We start from the raw sequence: 12332 nt of genomic DNA, 5'->3' as shown, positions 1-12332 counted from the left end.
TTTGTACATTTATTTCCAATGATTTCTATAATCATACGTTCACGTTTTCTTTAACCTTACTCCTTCTCTTTCCCCAGTACTCATATTGCTGTTACACTTATGTTTTCCCTATAAATTCTATTTAAATCAGCTTTGTGTTTGAGATTAGATCAACGTGCTTTCCTAAGTAGTAAATATTTTGCTGCTTCAGTCTATAAAAGGTAAAAGAAAATTCAATAAGAACATAAGAAAGAACTACCTGATTAGCTCTGGATCAGCTGTTCAGAAGGTGTTATGACAGCATATGAACTAGAGTTCATAAAGAATGCTTGACGCTTTTCTATCACTTTTTGCATCTTCATATTTATTCCTACCTGAGTCAAACCCTGAAGTATTTGACTCAGATCCACTCTGAAACACCACAGCACAATTCGTGACAGTTCAGCATTTAAGGATGCTGAAGAATGAGAAAATCTGCTTGGGAAGGGCAACAGATAGAAGAAAACATAAAGGGATCTCTCATAAAATTAAATGGAAACATTAAGAATTGATGGCTGCTCATCCACTCTGCAAATAAGCTATTTTTGTTTTTATATAGTGAAACTATTCAACAGAGATAACAGCAGCCACATTCACATTATCTATGAACTTTTGTGGTGTTCTCTAAATGCTTTCCTAACTGTGAAATTTTTTTCAAATCAATGCAGTGGAGCCCTTACCTCCCCTGCTCAGCATCCTTCACTGGTGGGCTTCAGAGGGGCGGCTCCTGTGTGTAACAGCCCATCAGTCTAAATGAAACCTCCACGATCTGGTCCTAAATAATGAAGAATAAGCCTTTCCCTGCAGCCAGTGAAAAATTCTTAACTGTCTTTTCTCCCATCATTGCATGTGCGATTTATGCACCCATTAATGTAAGTGTTTTTCTGAAAGTAATATACTTACAGCCTAATGCACCTCTGTGGAGCACTAATCGTACCCCTATTTTTAATTATCTAGAGAAAACTCCAGATATGAATCATCCAACTCAGGGAATTTATGCAATAAAAGCTTTTGAGGCAGGAGACCTACCTCACAAGAAATTGAATGAGTCAAAATGTTTGCTAAAATTAAGGATCATCTGGTTCCCTTTGCTACAGGATGTTCTCCAGGGTGCACTATAGCAGGAAGAAAAGTTGCCACTAGCAGAAAGGGCAGATCTTGAAGAAAAGAGTACTAAAAGGAGTCAAATACTGTGCAGTCCTCCTTCCCCTTTAGGATGCTTCCTTCCTACTACTTCTCAAGCTCTGGACATGGTCTCAGGTCAAGAAAGAAGAGAAACCTGGGAAAGATCCAAGCAGACCATCAGCAGGTAAACAGGAGGGAGAAACTTGTAAGTGGGAAAAAAATGTACTGCTGTATTGCTTTCCTGACTTCAATGTTCAGGCCCCCGAGCTAAGCCATGAGCTGCGGACGCAGCTTAGCAAGAGCTGCTGTACAACCAAATGCGCGCAAGCCTTTCGTGTTCAATAACGCTGACTGAAATTCAACCTTTTCTCCGTTGTGTAGAATGCGAAGGAAGACATTTACAACATTTGTCACTGCAAACGCTTACACCAACAACATATATATACAACATTTCAGCTTGCTGGCTGTTTACTGAATGATCTTTCCTTTTTCTTCTTTCGTGCACAGCATGCCAGCATCCAGTATTTAGTCTGCTGAAATGCTCACAAATAATTTTTCACCACTTCTCGCCCACATTTATTTATAGGTGAAGGTACTGTACACACAGCCAAGCTTATATATAGAATGCTTCCATATTGAAATGGAAAATGGCTGAATATCTCTAGCATCGTTTTCTAGTTCCCATTAAATTAGTGTAATCCAGGATGCCATCCAAGCTATAACTTTTCACATAAATTTAAAAGCTGTCTTTTAATAAGTGAAAACAAACCCCAAAATAAACACAAAGATAAATGAACTTGTATCTCTTCTGTGTTTATAGGACTAATACTGCAACCATTTGCATGCGTGCTTAAGTTTAGCAGTCGGCTTACTGCAGTTTCTAATTATAGTCTGAGGGTCTGATCCAACTCCCACTGAATGAGTGGCAAAAATCCAACTGATTTCATGAAAGGTGAAATATATACTAAATCTGGCGCAGGACAAACACAACTAAACCTCACTTAGATGAGAATCTGGAGCCCCCTAGATATCTGCCAAGGAATGCACAGACATAATTAATGTCAGGACATCAATGAAGTCTTTGATATAACTTCATAATTCATATTTTTGAAAATTAGCCCTATATCAGCAGGAACCATACTTAAAGGTTCTTGTCAAAGAGAGAATTTTTAAGCACAGCCTGACATTAAAATCTTATCAACTCACTTGAAATTAAGTCAATGAAAAATTAAAGCTAATTTCTAATAAGCTTATGTTACATTCATAGACTAAAGGGCACTTGTCGAATCCGGAGAGTAAGCATACCTTTTCATATGGAAAAGATTTCCACATTTGAAAGGCAGAGGCCAGAAGAGAGGCTAAAATGCACCATTTTGGACTGACTCTAAAAATGTCTAGTTTTCCTGTCTGTTTAAAGCTAATGTAAGGATACAGAATAATCACAGAAATAAATTATTAATTTAAAAATCTGGGATAAGACTGCCAGAAGTGATAAGTGCAAAATATGGTTTAGATAATGGGATTAGACATCTAGAAAACGCATGTTTAATAGGAACTTACTATTGCTCCATTCTGATATTTTGGGCTTTGTATTAGAAACCACGAGAGTACGAAACAGTCTGATGTAAAAAAAAAAAAAGCCAACCCACAACATTACGAATTCTAAACTACTGTGGATCTCTTCAGCTAAAAACCTGTAGGTGCATAAAACAAGTCCTAGACTTTTTCTGGTTTTAAAGATGCGTGGAAAAGACAGCTGCCAACTATATTAGCATGCTCTTGAAGTTGATCTGCTAATGGCAATAGAATTATTCTGGCTTCAATAGAGTTGAGGACCGGATCCCACCCTAAGATTATAAACTGGATACAGCTGCAATGGAAGAAAAGTTGTATTAATACAAACAAAATGCATTTTTCGGAAAGTCAGATGGAAACGGTTGCGTTTCTTTTCTTCAAAGATATACCACCTTCTTGCAAAGAACTCAGAAAACCTGGAGTTGAAAATACCTTAGAGCTCACCGTCAAAGTGGTCACTGTTTCTTTAAAATTCAAAAGGGCCTTCCCTTGGGTAACAGGCTTATCAGTTCTACTGAATTAATGTGTCCACAGGAGGGAAAAAACATGGTTCTGTGTTTGAGTGACAGTGCAGATGTCACTCGCAGCCTGCAAATTCTCACGAACGCGAAGTCTCATTCCTCAAAGCTCACCTTACCTGTGCCCAGCCAACGATTCCTGACCCCATTAACTCGCTTATACAATCGCTCGTGGAAATCCCTACAACTCGAGACTACCACAACTACTGTACAATATTTCTAGACATGATAAGAGACAATTAGGGTTTATGTTGCTGGCAACGTATGAAAATTATTGAGGCTGTAAAGGACAGTGAAATATATATTTTGATTTCCCGTATGTAACGGCAAAGAGGGAGGCTGCTCTTCTGAGACATGAAAGAAGCCTGAAGGTGAAAAGTACCGACGCAATAGTAAGATATTTCTTCCTTACCACCACGAATCATTTTCATACCTGTGTTTGCCATCCTGATTGATTAAGGAAAAACTATGAGGAGTTCTTCTAAAATTAACTACGGGATGGACACTTCTATATTTTCCATCTTACATCTACAGACCATTTGATTTTCCCCACACATTTTTGGGATGTTAAAATGTACTGAATAAACTGCAGATATTCAGAAAAACTACGGAGTAAACTGGTTCAGTGGATAATTGAGATAGCATCGCAACCGCAGCGTTCTATAAAAACCAGAGCGTGATACAAAAAAAAGGAAAGACAGAACCAAGACTGGGATAAGACAGCATTTCAGATTAAAGGAATTCAGATAAACAGGATTTTAACTGACCTTAACATTCACAGAAATGGAATATATCCCCCTGCAGATCGCTTCCTATTTAATCCCACTGTAATATCTGAAAGGTTAACAAACTACGCACTGCCACAATTAACCTGAAGCACATTGACTCGTTACAGGGAGGAAATGAGCTTGCTGTGAATATCAGCGAGGCCTGTGGCTTTCCTTTCTGTAACGTGTTTGCGAGCGGGATGTCTGACTGTGAAAACGGACAGACTCGGGTCTTGGAGACAGGATGAGCAATGGCTGCGTCTGGCTTCCCAGAGAGTCCCGCTAACCTGGCTCAGGTCACACACAAAGGGCGCACCTCCAGAAATGAGAGGACAGGCCAGCAGCTATGACCAATTTAATTATGGAGGGTTGTACTGAGTGAACCAACTAAAGGCTGCGTCGTAATAACTAGCTGGTATCGGTGAGGAAGCCATTTCTGGTACAAAACATGCTGCTAGCAGCCACCTTGAGGAGAGAGGACCAAGCTGCTGGAGTGTGCAGTTCAGCTCACAAAACCCAAACGGCTGAGCTGGAGCTGTGCTTTCCAGAGCCGCCTAGCATCACACCCACCAGAGGAACCTTGCCAACCCATGTTCTCCCTAGCTTCTGACCCACCCAGCAAGGCTACCAGGGCAGCCGGTCCTTTTCTCTCCGATTTCAGGTTATTTATTAAGAAGAACCTAACTGAAATTTATGACCTTATCACTGTCACTGAGCACGCAGGACAGAAGGTGGCATCTGGGTGAGATGAGACTGATGCCTGCTTCTCTAGGACCTGTTTACTTGCAAAGGACTTCCAGGAAATGCTCCACCATGCAGCTTTTCTGTGCTTCCATTCTCTCTGAGGATTTGGTGTGTGCAAGATCCCTAATTAACCAAATGCAATTAGCACTCCATTTTCAAGCATTTTCATTTTAACCTGAATGTAGACAAAATAACACCTCTTCCACAAATGACTAGTGTCATTTGTGGAAGGGATACATTTGTGGGAGCTTTAAGGCACCCATGTGCACACACAGGCACAGAGATGAAGCACAGAAGTGATATGTATCTAAAATGCGTGGCAGATCTGGATTAACCCGTATTAATCTTACAAAACAATCAGTCTAATCAGTCAAGACTTGATCCTGCTGGGGGCTACACTTTTCGTTTTTAACCTAGCAATAGCTATGAACACGCCTTCTTTTGATTTCAAGGGTACATTAATATATGTCAGGTTAGGCGTATGCAGCACTGGTGCAAGGTGGAGAACTCATTCAGCACAAGGCTGAGCCTTTATTGTTATTGCATCTGACGTTTCCTTCACATGGAAGAAAATTCAGCTCTGCATTGCGTCAACAAGTCACAGATCCAATTTTGGCCCACATTTGAACAAGTTTAACTTTCCTTGTGTCACATGAGAGCCTTTTGCCAATGTAGTTTTGGTCTTTTATGTACAAACGTTATGCTTGCCATGCTATCTACAAAGCCATTTGTGATACAATGGGCCTGTGTACCTGCCTGGGTAATTTTCAGCAATGACAACAGCGCACAATCATCTTTAGATCTGATCTAACTCCTGCCTTTGGCTGCACATGTGCAATTCCCCACTGAACTTAATCGAAACCGTACATGCACGTCTCTAAGCAGCTTGTTGCCAGCGTGCTTATTTATGCATACAGCTGGTTTGCGATCTCCTGCCTGATATGCGGGAATCTCTTCATCATCTTCCCTTTGCCAGGTACACTCAGCTGCTGAAAATTACCTTCCCCCTGCTGGTACACAAGGAAGGGAACTGTCCTGAATAAGTCTTGATGGGTGGCAGTCATAACATAATAAAAGAATGGTAGACTGCTATTAACTTACATTGTATGCTACTCTTCACATGCCTTTTTTCTTCTTTTCCCAGTCTTCCTCCATGCTCCTACCATCTATCAGTCTCTGAAGGTTTATATCGGTAACAACTTGAAAACTACTTTAAAGAAAATGGGTTCAATCTTCTCCTTGATCTTTACATAGAACATTGACATCAAGAGGGAGTCCCACGTGTGGGATGAACATACAGAATATGCTGTTTCAGATGAAGTTTTGTGGCTATTAGGATCAGAAAGCCACGTGAATTCTCTGTCTGGTGTGAGTGGGCAGAAAAACCTTCAGATGTTCCATGATGCTGAACTTTTCTGATCTTTTTCAGGCCATGCCTAATTAGCACCAAATTCAGAAAGCAAAAATTTAAGCCTGAATTATTTATCACGTCATATTTATAAAATGCACTGCAATACACACCATGGCCCAGTTCACAACAACTACAGATAAGATTAATCTTTCGCCGATGCCATACTCCTTAATATGAAAATATAATTATCTAGCTGAAGAATTTCTTAAATTACATACTTTCAAACTAGTATGAGCAGAATTTATCCTCGTGTCTGGTGTCTAAGCCAAGAGGAAAAAACATTGGAAGCAGAATTGACAAAACACATGTTGGCTCTGTCTGTCTATCAACATTTCCAGCGCACACCTTACATGGCCCTGTCAACATCTCAGCTCCAACCTGGTCTTGAATACTAACGTAATGTTTTCCTCCCTGAAATGGGATCCTGCAGAAGGGAGTTCCAGAACTGCAGGGGCACGCTGAAGGATGAAATGCTTAGTTTGCAGGAAGTCCCCTGCAAGTTAATATACATTTATCCTGCCCAATATGGAAATTAAAAAAAAAAGGATACCACAGAAATTAGTCTTACCTTTACTTGCAGTATTTTGTATCTGCATTTGATGTGCATTTACAGGTGTGCATGGGAACAAGTACAGAGCATTTGTTGTAAATGCCTTTGAGAAAAAGCCACACCTTTAGTCTGCATTGTCTGCAAAGTACATTTTCTGCAGTTTCCTCTGGAATGTTATATCCAGAAAGACGTGTAATAAACTTTTAGAGTAAGTGTGTATAAATGTATCTCTTTAATTTACTGTATTTTTAAAAAACATTTTCTCCCTTGAGGACACTCACAATGACTACAGGAAAGCCTACCAGCTGTTTCTTTGATCATCATCAATGATGCACAGTAGAGGTTTAAAGCCTGATAGATGGATATATTGAGGGTAAAGAGGCTCAAAGAAAGATGAATGCAGTCCAGTGAGTGAAGAATGCAAGCTGGAGGAGAGGATATTAGTGAGCTTATAAAATTGATTTTCTGGGGGGGGAAAAATGCCCTTTTCAGTGTCGTGGAAAAGTAGCTTTGTTGTAAGCAGTGTGTAGAACTTCCTATTTTTGTGTTTTATTAAATTCTTAAAGGATTTTTTCCATTGTACATTCTAGGTATAATTTCATTGCTTTTGCTTCATGCTCCTAGGAGCTGAGCTGCTGTGATGTTCTCTCGATTAGAAATAGAAGGCATGCATGGGTTTAAAGTATAAATGAAGGGTAAAGTGACAGTATCCCAAATGTTGGCTGCCTGATCAGCCTGCCTTGCTCCATACATTCTTCCTACTTGTACTTGTTTGAAAAACAATTACATTTTCCAAGTGAATTGCTGTTAATACAAATGCATTTTGATTGCCAGTGCTACTGGTGGTTCTGCAGTTAAGGGCAGGAATATAACTTTATTTCCCTCCAGGGCCTCTACAGAGAGCTGAGGGAGATTAACCAGTATTTTAGGCAGCTAAGTGTGAAATACTGGTTGGGTCAATAACGTGCCCCCTGCTGCTGTTATGCTAGCTGTCAGGAGCTGGCAAAGAGACATATCAGTACGGAGCCAAGTGCAGGTCTGATTGTACTGAGACCTCCAGCCTGGACTCTCCGACTTCACTGAATATTCCTCTCAGCCTCTGTGTAATCATGAGAACTCTTTGTCAAACCAGCATTAATCTGCTCTCCGTAACTACTCTTCCGTTTGACAAGAAGCATGGGAAAATGGGAAAAGCATAAAGACAGTTTTGTGACAAAACCAGGGTTTTTTTGATGGAGCAGCTGTAATGCCTCTTAGCATTCAGAAAACACCTATCTGCATCCCCAGGTATGATGGTCTCAGGATTCACAGCTCCACAACCGCACCCCCGTGGAAAGGGCTATTCAAGGAGAAAAACTCCGCAGGATTTCCAGATGATCTGCATCCCTCCTGAGGATTTTTTTTACAGAAGGGTAACATCTGGCTCCAGGTTTGGAGCCATCTTCAACTAATCTGAATACAAATTTAATGAATGCCAATTATTGTCACCATCATGAGTGATTTAAATACGGGTAAGTTCAGCTGATCTTGTCTCAATCTATTATTTAAAAGTTTGCAGTCAGAAGTCCAGTGCTATAACTGACGGAGTAGCAAAACAAAACAACACCCCAAGCCCCTCTCCATATCCCCAAAAAACCAAACCCCCTAAGGTTCACAATGGTAATTTCTCATTTTACCTGTCCAGCCTGCAAGACAGCAGCAGTAGCCGGTGACAGGATCACACCCATCTGCGTGGCTACAGTCACAACGTTCACTGCAATTAAGACCATATGTTCCATCCTTCAAAAAACATAAATAAAAAAGTCTCTTAGTAATCAGCTTTTTGTTCGGAAATGTGCAAAACCATCTATCATGTTCCTCTTAACGCTGAGTCACATTTTTTTAAATTAACATACAGAGAAGATAGAAAAAACTCAGTGCCTAACATTTCTATATAGAACCAAATGAGGAATCACTTTAAAAAATGTTGTTCAAGAAAATGCAGATAACGCGGCAATAGCTCTATTAAAATATAATGCAAAGTACAATACAGCTACTGGACTGCTAGAACTCCAATCTGTTATTTACACGTGATTTCCTTCAGATATCCATAGACAAAATGAGATACTGACCTACTGTACATTTAGAAGAGCAAAGTGGACTGTGGTTTTAAAGGGGATGCAAGACCATCCCAGTTGTACTCACCGGACACGGCTGGTCACAGTAGTCCCCTTGCCATCCAGGGGAGCAGAGACAAAAGCCATCAGCCGGCCTGCAGGCCGCCCCGTTTGTGCAATAACATGTCTGGTTACAGTTAAGACCCCAACTTCCACTTGAACATGGAATAGAGCAATCCACTCCTTGCCACCCTAAAGAAACATGAGAGAAACAGCATTTGGGATGTTTTCACAAAAAAAAGCAAGGTAGAGTGAGCAAGCAAGGCAGCTTGCAAACTGCAGCTCTTTGATTCTAGGACCAGTTTTCTCCTGATCTTGGTGTAAATTAAGACTATCTTGGGGTCAAAACCCGACCCTTAAATTATGACCTCCCAACTTCATTATCAGCATCTATACATACGGAAAGGTGATACAGGTATCACCGTGTTGGCTGTTACCAGATTAAGGTGTCTGATGCCTCTCTGGGAACTGCTCGGGCAGCAAGAGAGCGTGCAGTACAGCCTGGCAGGCTGGAGACCTGCTGATCAGCAAGAATGCAAGAAACTTTGCCATTTGATGCTGTCTGTTTCTTACCTCATTTTTTTTTGAGAATGTTCTTTAATATAAAGAAGCTATTACACCTAAAAAAAGACCAAGGCCATCATTTCTAACCATTAAGGCTCAAATCTTAACTACCAGCCGCACAATGGCTTTCATTACACTGCAGCTGTATGTAATGGAGTTGAGCAGTAACTCATGGTTTATACACCCTCATTAAATGGGGTTCTACAGTGATCCATTAATTCATGTTTGAAATGCCAAATTTTATCGTTATTTGCCTCACTTCTGTTTTAGGGCTTATGTATGCCATACAGGCATAGTTCATGTCGGTATTCTTGGAGAAGGCACTGCTACACAGGGAACATAAGAGGTATTGTGCTATGGAGCAGTACTAGATTTCTTGAGCGATTACTGGACACATGGGTTATGCTCACTACCAGGCACATACGGGAATTACGGACAAATGTGTGAGAAGAAAAGACGTTAGTCTTGCAGAGAGCTTCTGGAGCAGGTAAGACTTCTTGTTTCCTCAGACAGAGGACAGCCACATCTTGCAACCCCATGCCAGCTCAGGGACAGAGGATAACTGCACGTGGCTGGGGTGTCACAGTGTCAGGGTACAGCATGGATGGGGAGCTGAGGAAAGCAAGAAGGGCGGACAGCCAGGGCCCACCCCACAGACCCCATGCGTAGGGTTGGCAGCTGGGATCGGGTAGGAGCCCAGAGCACCAAGAAAGCCTGTGGGAATGGACCAGCCCAAGGTCGAGACAAGCCGGCAGCCTGCAGGTCAGGGTCAGGTCTGATGAGGAAAACCAGGGCTGGGCACAGCTCAGTGCAACGGGCTAAAGAAAAGACAGGCAGGAGGCTGCCTCTGCTCCCTTGCCCAGTTGTGTCACTCTGGGCATGGAGGGGAGAACAGGGGCTTTTGAGTCCTGGAGAAATGGGGCAGCAAAGTGATAGAATAAAAAACACAACAGTCTGGGGGTTGCTTTGGCTCTGCCAGCTCCCTTAGTTCTGTGACCTGTTCTTGCAGCAGAGCAGTTAAGTCTGGCCCCTGTTCAGGGCAGAGACAAAACATACAGTCAAGCCCCTGTTGAGTTTTGATACTCGGTCAGACTGTGGAATTACCAACAGGCACAAGAAAATAGTGGAGTTACTGACTGCACAGCTGTGCCACTTTAAAAGGGGAGAAGCACTGATGCCAAATTGCAGATAATTGTTAAATCTGAATTTTGTTTACCTTCTTTGCAATAGCACAGACCGTCCACGGGGGAACATGCACCATCATTTTTGCAATTACAAACTGATGAGCAATTGGTGCCGTAGGTTCCTGCCATGCAGGTAAAGGTGCAGTCATCTCCCTGCAAATGAAAAAAAGTCAGAGTCAGCTAAAGAAATCTGAATTGCAGGAAATTCCCTTCTCTGCACAGGGAGGCTTTCTCTTTCGAAACAGTGAACAGAGTGTTATGAGTTGATTGCTGAGTCTTCAGCACTTGAGCAGTCACCGCTGCTTCCCATGATTATGATGCAATTAGTGCTTTGATTGACTTGGAGGAAAGGGACAAGTTTCTGGCGTTCATTCAGCAGGAGGTGGGGAAGTTACAAAAACAAACCTCCTAGAACAGATGTTAGATCATTAAGCAAAACATCACTTACGAAACACTAATCACAAAATATACAGTCTGAAACCATGCAAAGATTGCTCTGCATTTCTTGGAAAATATATTCTAAGAATAGGGTTGTTAAAAGGCTAAAGGATCGCGTATGTGCTCATCTTCCACAGACTGACAGAGAGGAAAACTACATGGCAGGTGCATTAGACCTTTTTTATGCATAGCTGGTACCTGCGTTTGTCTTTAATTAATTTTCATGAGATTGTGACTTTAGGAAGAATGCTGAACAAGGAGTGATGCCTATGTCAGAGAGGAGGCACACGGAGCAGAACACAGTCTCTGTCCTGTTTCTGCTCTAGGTGTGGGGAAAGTGAGGGCAAGGACAGTAAACACTTCCACGTTACAGAGATATAGTATATTTCAACATTAAATTATGGTACGCTGTATGCACTGATCAGCTTATGTGACTGAACGGAGAGACACGGTTCTTAATACTGTTGTTCATGTGATGCAACAAGTCACTTAAAATGTAAGTAAGATCCCTTTAAACCTATTTACTAAGTCCCATAGTCTGGTCAACATCTGTTAGCATATATGAGGTATTTTTGCTCCTTTTTCTTCTATGTGTAGTCCTGACTTTCACATCACAAATTAGCTCCTAAATTTACTTCTTCAGTGAGTCAAACTTCAAAAATTTAATTCTGTGTCAGAGAAAGCTATCCTACTTCAAAGTTAAATAGTAACTACATTGCCCACTGTGACCTATACCATAGCTCAGGGGAAAAGATACTGGTCAAAATGTATTTTTGCAGGTGAGAGGCTTCACTCTTTGATAGGGGGATCCATTTATCACGACATAAATGCACAAAATGTCAGCTTCCCTGTGCCATGGCAAGTACCTCCAGGAGCCTGTATATCACAGCACCAGACACCGAGACAGTAAAAGGAAATATGAACAGATTTCTGAGCACCATAAACCCCCATATGCTTGCTGTAGCAGTTCTGCCTAGCACTAGTATGACTCATCCTATTTTATAGCAAAAACTTTGTTTTAGGGGGAAGTAAAAGAAACGGTTAAAATACATACCATTCAGAAGTAAATCCTACAAGTCTCTGATTTTTGAGTGCAAGCAGTGTTTGTAAAAGATGCTGTCATTGACCTTGGTGGAGTAAAACAAGTTTCCCTGAAAGGGCCTGGCAGTGAAAGGTGCTGTCGTGGCAGCCAGAAAATCCAAAGCACGCTGCCCCTCATTACCCTGCCAGCATGCCTACAGAACGAGCTACAGGAACCAAGAGCCGAGCGGGATGGCAGAGG

General features: G+C 41.5%; 1 protein-coding gene across 1 annotated transcript in view; it reads right to left on the bottom strand.

Moving 5' to 3' along the window:
* Positions 1-12332, bottom strand: part of MEGF11 (multiple EGF like domains 11) — a 279625-nt gene that overhangs the window by 48191 nt on the left and 219102 nt on the right. The window contains exons 12-14 of the mRNA XM_054214943.1: positions 10645-10765; positions 8893-9056; positions 8385-8487 (exon numbers count right to left, since the gene is read on the bottom strand). Coding sequence (XP_054070918.1) covers positions 8385-8487; positions 8893-9056; positions 10645-10765 — 388 coding nt within the window. The remainder of the gene's footprint in view (positions 1-8384; positions 8488-8892; positions 9057-10644; positions 10766-12332) is intronic.

Source organism: Rissa tridactyla, chromosome 9, assembly GCF_028500815.1.
Source record: "Rissa tridactyla isolate bRisTri1 chromosome 9, bRisTri1.patW.cur.20221130, whole genome shotgun sequence".
In the NCBI taxonomy this organism is placed as follows: Eukaryota; Metazoa; Chordata; class Aves; order Charadriiformes; family Laridae; genus Rissa; species Rissa tridactyla.
The sequence above is the reverse complement of the archived record's forward strand: the minus strand, read 5'-3'. Positions and strand labels throughout refer to the sequence as shown.